General features: G+C 35.4%; 1 protein-coding gene across 8 annotated transcripts in view; it reads left to right on the top strand.

Annotated features, from left to right (window-relative positions):
• Positions 1–9,657, top strand: part of Nudt15 (nudix hydrolase 15) — a 33,590-nt gene that overhangs the window by 5,143 nt on the left and 18,790 nt on the right. For 6 of the 8 annotated variants that reach the window (XR_013423374.1, XR_013423375.1, XM_078015997.1 and 3 more), the window contains one exon: positions 2,106–2,218. Coding sequence is in view for 6 of the 8 variants with exons in the window: in XM_078015999.1 (XP_077872125.1) it covers positions 2,106–2,218 (113 nt within the window). In the remaining 2 variants the exon portion in view is untranslated. Of the gene's footprint in view, positions 1–1,844; positions 1,936–2,105; positions 7,401–9,657 lie in introns of those variants that run through there. The other 2 variants (XM_078016000.1, XM_005330193.5) reach the window with 2 other exon arrangements.

Below are 9,657 nucleotides of genomic sequence, written 5' to 3' on the forward strand. Positions count from 1 at the left end.
CTTTAAATGCATGTATTTTTAATATATGGGTATATACATACACACTCTGAGAGGTCTCATGTACTGGACATCCCCTGTAAACATTTAATTTCTCCAAAATGAAGACATGGCAGAGAAGGGGAAAGGGAAGCAGCCACATACAGAAGAGATGTGTGCAAACAAGAATACAAGAGGCCAGAGAGTGGCCAGGCTCGCTCTTTTTATAATAATACACTATAGAGAACCTATGAGAAAAGCATTAATCCCTCTTAAAAACCTAATTGCCTCCCACTAGGCCCCACCACATAAAGGTTCCACCACCTTTCAGTTTCAGCATCACTATACAGGGGACCAAGCCTCCAGCATGGGAACTTTTGTTAGATCCACTCATTCATACCAACTATAGCAGTGGGTTTATTTGTAGTGTAATGATGCAGTCTCCTTCCCATGTTCCTCAGGTCCTGGATTTGGAGAGCCTACTTCAATTTACCATTTATTTCATCCTTCCAACAGTTGAGTGTTCATATTAGGAGAATCATTCAAACATTTTTTTAAATTTATTTTTTTGGAGTTAGACACAATACCTTTATTTCATCTATCTAACTATCTGTTTATTTGTTTTTTTGTTTGTTTATTTATATGTGGTGCTAAACAAACAATTCAAACCCAAGGCCTTGCAAATGCAAGACGAGGGCTCTACCACTGAGCCACAACTCCAGCTCCTCAAACATTTTATTTTCTAGGAGATGGGGGTAAACTCAGCACACATGCAATCTTTCACCTCACCCCACTCCAGGTACTGAGGACTGAACTCAAAGGTGCTCTACCACTGAGTTATATAATCAGCTCTTTTTATTTTATTCTGAGATATGGTCTCACTAAGAATTTCAGGTATGTACCACCCACTAGCTACAGACAGCTCTCTTAAGGATCAGTTAATTCAGTATCTGTAGCACATTATTGGGCACTCATCTCCCTTTCTCTGTCTCTATTCCTCTTGATCTCTCTAGTAGTTAGTGTGTAGTCACGGTGGCTAATCAACTCTTTCTGTATTTGTTCCAATTTCATGGTTTCTTTGTTTCATGCCTTATTAGACTAAAAATACATAACTTGTATTTCATAGGCAGAGAAAGAAATATTTAGTAGAATAAAAAGCACTCATACAAAAGTAAAAACATGTAATCATAAAAAGTCCTATTTAGAACATGGAGTGTACATCTTAATATAATAATATTTGTATGTTCACCTTTGTCAGAATAATCATTCTCTGCAAAAGGAAGTTATTGTTTCTCCTGTGTAGATGAAAAAACTGAGTATCTGTGCTTTTGTGTTATTTATTTCTAAATCATTAAAGAAAATACCATTCCCTAGAATCTTTTTCTAGGATTTCATGCATTTTAAAACTAACAAACACTGTTAGATCTTCCCTTTTTTAGTGGATTCTTTTAAATCAGCTCCCTTTGTATTTGTCTTTCTATAGAAAATATTCTAAGCACAGTATTTTTTTTCCTCTGTGCAGCTTCTGTTATTTTTTTTTAAGAGATGGAAGAGAATTTAAGAATACTGTAATCTACCTTATTTTATAGGGAAAGAAACTGATCTATTTTAATGTAGCATAACCTATACTATATAAAGTGTTTTTCATTTTGAGACGCATATTTGAATAAACAATGAATAAATACTAAATCTGGGTTTATCAACTTCCTATTCAAATAACAATGTTTTACATGATCATTCTCTTCTTTAAAATATTCATTTTAAATGCAAATTGTATTTGTATAGTAAGTTAAAGCAGAACATCACTGTTGGAGTTTATTAATAGATCACTTTTAAGTTTAATTCATTTTTCTCTACATATAAATTAGCTTACTAACTAGGCACCATGGCACGTTCCTGTAATCCCAGTGGCTTGAGAGGCTAAGGCAGGAGGATTGCAAGTTCAAAGCCAGCAACTTAGTGAGTCTGTCTCTTAATAAAAAATAAAAAGGGCTGAGGATGTGGCTCAGTGGTTAAGCAACCCTGGGCTCCATTCCTAGTACAAAAAAAAAAAAAAAAAAGCTTACCAAAATAAGTACTGCTTATTCCCTGTCAGGTAAATACATTGATTTGGTCTCTTTCTCTTCTAGGTTGGGAATGGGTTCCATGGGAAGAATTTCCTCCAGTAGACCAACTTTTCTGGGCACTCTGTTGTTTAAAGAAGCAAGGCTATGATCCATTTAAAGAAGATTTGAACCATCTGGTAGGATACAAGGGAAATAATCTCTAGGTGCCAAGAAGACTCCTTGATTTTATTTTTTAAAAGACAAAAATAAGTTCTAGTTAGGGAATGTAAAATACATACATGTTTCAGAACAACTTCATTTTATCTAAAAATGTTCCATATGATTGCCAGTTTATTTGCATTCTCTTAAATATCTGCTTGGGAAGATCTTTCTGAAATAGGTCATTGTAGTGTATTTCAGACACAGAATGTAGGATAAATAGGGATATTGTGGTTAATCTGCTTTCCATATTTATCTGTGATATTTCCTGTGGTTTATCATTACAGTTTGCATGGTATAATTACAATGGAACTTATCTTATAAGTGTTTCAGTTCAAATTCAGATATAATTTAAATTCAAACAGTATATCTATAGCAGGATTTATTATGTTTGTTGATTTCTCTTTTTCATTAAAAAAACTTTTGGTACTAGATTGTGACAACTTTGTAACTAGAGAGAACAGGATAGGCCAATAAGGCATATTTCCCAGGTTCGTGATTGAGAACCTAAACTAAGAGAAGTGAGACAAACCATCTAAGATCTGTACCCTGCCATTAACATGCATGTTGTTGTGAGTGTCTCACTTCCTCTGCTGAGATCTAGTAGGCTTATATGTAAAATGAGAGTACTTTAGGGCAGTGGCTCTTAAACTGTGGTCTAGGTGGGTCCTCAAGAACCTTTCAGGGTATTCAAAGCCAAAGCTATTATTATAATACTAAGATATCATTTAATTTTTTCACTCTCATTCCTTTATGAGCATACAGTGGAGTCTTGCATAGGCTGCTTGATGTGTGATATGGTTACAGACTAAGTGTTAAAGCAGATATAAGAATCCTGCTTTTTAATATGAAGTCAGATATTAAAGGTATTTGCAAAAATGTATGACACTGAACTCACTAATGATTTTTTTGTTTTAGAAAAAGTTATCTTTCAAAAAATTATGTTAACATATATTAGGTTTTTATTTGAAAATGATTAATAAAAATTCAAATTATTTTGTTTTAATTTCTAATATGATAAATATCTCTAGATGGGGTAGATATAATAGAACAGTGTTTCAGTTGAAATAGAAATCTTACAAAACAAAACAAAAAATCCTACAAAAACAAAATCTCTTTAATTTTTAAAAGTATAATGGAACTGTGTACAGTGGCGCATGCCTGAATCCCAGCAGCTTGAGAGGCTGAGACAGGAGAAATAAGAGTTCAAAGCCAGCCTCAGCAAAAACAAGGTGCTAAGCAACTCAGTGAGACCCTGTGTCTAAATAAAATATAAAATAGGGCTTGGGATGTGGCTAATGGCCAAATGCTTCTGAGTTCAATCCCTAGTACCCCCCTACCCTGCCAAAAAAAAAAGTATAAATGGATTGAAAACCAAAAAATTTGAAACTTCTGGATTAGACCATAAGATCATATCCTTTATGAACCCACTTCTTAAAATCCTGTGCTTGTCTTTTAAGTTTACATTTGAATTTTGTGCTTTCAAAAGACTCTGGTGTTTCTGCTACAAGGGAATCTTTTTCTAGTCTGTGAATATCATTTTTAAGTTCTTTTTTAAAATATTTTTTTGTTATAGATAGACACAATATCTTTATTTCATTTATTTTTATGTGGTGCTGAGGATGGAACGCTGTGCCTCACGCGTGGGAGGCAAGCGCTCTATCACTGAACCACAACCCCAGCCCTTAAGTTCTTTTCTAATTGTTGCTTTTTCAGAATTTTACATGTATATAATTTAACATTTATAAACCTCATTTTCTGTGAGTTGTAGCTTTACATATTTTTGATGTCAGAATGTTTGAGGAGTTCAAGTTTGATAAATGCGTATTCCTCAGCTTTAGACACTGAATTTTGCACAATGGAAAGTGTCCCTTTTTTTTTCTGTTTGGGTATATTTGTTGGTATATTCTTTGTCTAGTTTGGTTTATAAATGAGAACTCCTAGAGAGGATTCTCAGATAATAAATGGCAGTGACTAAGAGGGTATCAGGGCACGAGTGTCTAAACTTTGTGCATAAGGCCTCACATGAAGATTGCTATTCAGCTGCCAGGGAGCAGGTTCTTGAACCTGTCTTCTAACAAATACCCAGGTGATTTTGGCAAGGCTTGTGGCTACACTTTGAGAAATATGACTTTTAAGATAGCAGCCATTGTACTTTGCACAAGTCTAACTTTCTTAATATGAGGTGTGCTTTGCTGAAGGCAGCTCCAGCTTACTAAGCACACGAAACTTTTGACACTTGTAACAAAATCACATTATAATAACTTTGATGAAATACCAACATTACTAATTACATTTCATCAAAAAGAGTACTCTGTGCACATAAAACTTAACAGGTTAGAATAAGACTGAGCAGAGGAAATTTGGAAAAAGTACATTCTTTTTTTATTTTTACTTTTTTGGTACTGGGGATTGAAGTCAGGGACACTCGACCACTGAATCACATCCCCAGCCCTATTTTGTATTTATTTAGAGACAGGGTCTCACTGAGTTGCTTACCACCTTGCTTTTCCTGAGGTTGGCTTTGAACTCCCGATTCTCCTGCCTCAGCCTCCCGACTGCTAGAATTACAGACATGTGCCACCATGCCTTAAAGCACTTAATAGCAATGCCTGAGAGTATTTTCATACTAATGTGAAACAACTGTGTTTTCAGTGACATCGAAATGATTAACCCTCATTGTTGACTTTGTAACTATTCTATTTGACACACTTTTTTCCCTTTCAGAAATATTTCTTTTTTCAGACTTGCTACACACAATAGAATCAAAGGCAGGATCAGGAATACTCATTTTGATAAAAGTATAATGTTTGTGAGTCTTGGACTTTTCCTTTTAAGTACTCTAGGAACAAAGGTGAATGTTTTAGCATGGGAAAAGCAGCACACCAAAAGCATGACATTTCTTACTTTTTTTTTTCTCTCTCTTTTAGTTGAAGATGGACATAATACCTTTATTTTATTTTTATGTGGTGCCAGGGATCGAACCCAGTACCTCACGGCATGCTAGGCAAGCACTCCACCCACCACTGAACCACAACCTGGTCCCTCTTGCTTTTGTTTTAAAAGTTTATGAAAACTTTTGATTACACTTCATGAGAGACCCTTGTGATCAACTATAAAAATTTTTATCATAAAATATAACATTAATCATAGTTATTTTCAATATTTTATTTTTTAGTTGTAATTGGACACAATACATTTATTTATTTATTTATTTTTATGTGGTGCTGAGGATCAAACCCAAGGCCTTGCATGTGCTAGGCAAGAGCTCTACCGCTGAGCCACAACCCCAGCCACATGGTATATATCTATTTATTTGCTTTTGAATATTTTGCTCATCTTTTCCATAACTCTTGGGAGGTATATTTTTACCTTCTTTTGATAAACAAAGTTATTACAGTAACTGTTGAATCTGAAACTTGGTTCTTTTTTTTTCTTTTTTATTATACTTAAGATTATCTGGATTCATTTTATTTATTTATTTACTTATGTGCTTGTAATCTGTTTTTCCTGCTGTTTCATAAGTTCCAGGAAGGCAGGCTTACTCTTATTCAATGCCGTATCCTCAGCATGCAATGAAGTGCCTAGAGCATAAGAGGTGCTCAAATTTACAATGAATGATTGAATGATTGAATGGCACCTCTGAAGGCACTAAGCTACATCAGGTATGGCAAATATTCTTTCTCACTGACTGCTCCCAGAATCAGCCTAGGAAGCCTTTTCATTGGGAAAGGACACATAATTGAAACCTGTTCCATATCTCTGAAGTGCACGACCTCAAAGATCTCTAATGCTAATATTCTTTGATTCCATGAAACAGAAGATATTATAGTTTGGATTGGAAATTTCCCCCAGAGTTCCTATGGTCCCTTGTGCAGCAAGGTTCAGAGGTGGGGCTTTTAGGCCATGATTATATCGTGAGGTTGCTGGCCTCATTGGTGGACTACTGGGAGGCGGGACCTAGTTGAAGGAAGTAGGTCATTGTGTGTGGGTGTACCCCGGAAGGGTCCATCTTTTCCTCAACCCCTTCTTCTCTTTCTGATTCCTGGCTGCCATGAGCTGAGCAGCTTCCCTCCCAAATGCCTTCTGCCATGATGTTTCTGCCTTGGTGTAGCTGTTCATGGACCAAATCCTCTGAAATCATGAGCCAAAATAAACTTTTCCTTCTCTAAGTTGTTCTTGTCAGGTATTTTGGTTACAATGACAAAAAGCTGACTAACAAAAGGTAAGGTAGCTAAGATATTTAAAAGGGAGATTCAAACAAAAGATTTAGGAAAAGTATGCCTCTTTTAAGGAGTGTAAGAACCACTTTCCTTTAAAAGATCCTGAGATCAGTTGTTGTTCCCTTGTATACAAGGGAACTCAACATGCAAATATACATATAATAAAATGAAATGTACAATTTTAAAAAACATGTCCAGGGGCTGGGGTTGTGGCTCAGTGGTAGAGCATTTGCCTAGCACATGCGAGGCCCTGGGTTAGATCCTCAGCACCACATAAAAATAAATAACTAAAGGTATTGGGTCCAACTACAACTAAAAAATAAATATTAAAAAAAAATGTCCAGGTACATTGGCACACACTAAATCCCAGCAACTCAGGAGACTGGGGCAAAAGAATCACAAGTTTAAAGCCAGCCTAAGCAACTTAGCAAGACCCTATCTAAAAATAAAAAGGACCGCGATATAGCTCAGTGCTAAAGCACCCCTGGGTTCAACCCCCCAAAATAAAAACCAAATATCTCAGTAAGTTAAACATTCTTTAAACATTTAGTAATTTATATAGGCTCTTAGCTTGTGTTATGTGCTGAATGAACTGTGTCTCACCAAAGATCACATGTTGAAGACCTAACCCCCAATATTTGAGAATGTGATTATATTTGGAGGTGAGATATTGAAAGAGGTGATTAAGTTTAAAATGAGGCCGTTAGGATGGGCTCTCTTCCATTCTGACTTTTGTCCTTATCAAAAATAATCTGAACACATACAAGAGTCCAGATGTATGTGTGTAGATAAAAGACCTATGTGAAGATGCAGCGAGATGGCAGCCACCTGCAAGCCAAGGAAACAGGCCCCACATGAAACCAACCCTGCTGACACTTTGATCTTGGACTTCTGATCTTCAAAATTGTGAGAAAATAAACTTCTGTTGCATAAGCCACCCAGTCTATTGTATTTTGTTATGCACCCTTTGCAAACTAATACAGGTACCCTAAATCTTGCAGCTCTGTTCAAAGTATTATAATAGAATCAAAAAACATTCCTTCCATGTCTGCCATCCTGAATTGGAGTTTTGGCAACATCAAAGCTTTGAGAAGAGTTCAAATTTTTCCATTCCAAGAAAACTTTACATATACCAGAAATAGAAAATAATACAGTGAACCCCCACATACCTATAACCCATTCAACAAGTACCAACATTTGCCTTATTTACTTCATCTGTCACCTTTCCATCCCTTTTTTCTTATAGTACTGACTTTAATATTTTATTGACTGTATAATGAAATGGTGAAATTTATGTATTATAAATTAAAGCTAATTTGTATTAGTAAATACAAAGTAAACAAATTGAACTGAGATAAAATATTTATGCTCTCAGAATTTCAAATCAGAATACTTGTTTTACGGCATACTAAATTGACCAATCTAGAAACAAGTTTTTGCAGACTTGTTTTCAATTCTTAGATATATACCTAAAAGTGGAATTTCTGGGCCATACCATTTAACTGTTGTTTAACTTTTGAGGAATAAACAAATGTTTACCAAAGTGACTGCCCATTTTATACCACCAGCCTAACCTTTTTTTTTTTTTTTTTTTGCCACTGTGACTGTGACCAAAAGAACTGACAAGAATAATTTTAGAGGAGGAAAAGTTTATTTGGGGTTCATGGTTTCAGAAGTCTCACTGTTGCTGTGCCCAGGGCAGCACATAATGCCAAAAGGGTGTGAAGAGGGAAGTGGCTCAGGACATGGCACCAGGAAGCAGACACTGCAGACCTGGGACAAAATATAAATCCCAAAGGCACACCTCCCAATGACCTACCTCCTCCAGCCACACCCGATTTACCTATGTTACTACCCAGTTAATCCCAATCAAGGGATTAATGCACTAATTAGGTCAAGATTCTCTAGCCATTTTGTTTCTGAACTTTCTTGCACTGTCTCAGACATAAGCTTTTGGGGGACACTTCATATTAAACCATAACCCCAAGACATCTTTTTGATCATATCACTGCTGTACATCCAACACCACCACCTATATCCAATGCTTTGTTTTCATCTTTCCATGCCCTTTAAACACTCTCTACTTCCCCTTCCCTCAGTCCTTAATAACCACCTATTTTTCGCCTCTATGAATCTGATTACTACCTCATATAAATGTAACCATATAGCATTTATCCTTTTGTGACTGGTTTATTTCACTTAGCCTTAAGTCCTCAGGTTTCTTTCACACATATGGTATGTTTCAGAAGTTACTTTTTTTTTTTTTTTTTGGGAAGGCTGAATAATATTCAATTATGTGCCTGTGTCACATTTTGCTTACTCATCCAACCATCAGTAGACTATTATACAGATGCTCCTTGGTTTATAATGTTTATTCTAATAAACCCATTGTGAGCTGAAAATATTTTAAGTGGAAAATGTATCTAATACAGCTAACCTACAGAACACCATAGCTTTAGCAACACAGCAAACAGAATAAAGTTGCTGACAATCAGCTAACTTTAGATAAAAGGATTATCCTGGATTATCCAGCCTAGTATAATTGCAAGGATTCTTTAAATAGGGAAGGGTAAGTAGGTAGAACAGAGTTAGTTATGAAGCATGAGAAGAGTCATGGAATGAGGGTAACTTCAAAAACCTGGAAAAGAAAAAGAAACATCCAGAGCCTGCAGGAAAGAAAGCAACCCTGTCCATTGATTATTGCCCAGTGAAGCCTATTGATTATTGCCCAGTATACTGAGGTAAATTTGTGCTGTTAATTTAAGCCAACATGTAATGTGTTATAGCAGCAACTGAAAAGACAGTATCAAAAAAACTTTAAAAAAAATCCTTTGAATGTATCCTGCATTTTAAAAATAGTTCATATATAAAATGTTACAACAGAAATCATATATATCCAGTAATAAAAAAGCAGATACATTTTGACATATTCTACATAATGGGATATCTGCCAGCAAATTTATAAAGCACATATCCAAATGGAAAAATATTCCTAGTACTGTACCAACAAGGCAAGACTTTTAAAAATTATTATCCATTCATAAAATATATTCCTAAAAGGAAAGAAATTCAATATCATATTCTTAATTCTAGATAGCAAAATTATGATTTCTTTAAACGCTATATTTTAGTCAGCTTTTGCGTCACTGTGATCAAAATACCATAGGAGAACAACTTACAGAATAGGGAAGATG

Source organism: Ictidomys tridecemlineatus, chromosome 6 (genome assembly GCF_052094955.1).
Source record: "Ictidomys tridecemlineatus isolate mIctTri1 chromosome 6, mIctTri1.hap1, whole genome shotgun sequence".
Lineage (NCBI taxonomy): Eukaryota > Metazoa > Chordata > Mammalia > Rodentia > Sciuridae > Ictidomys > Ictidomys tridecemlineatus.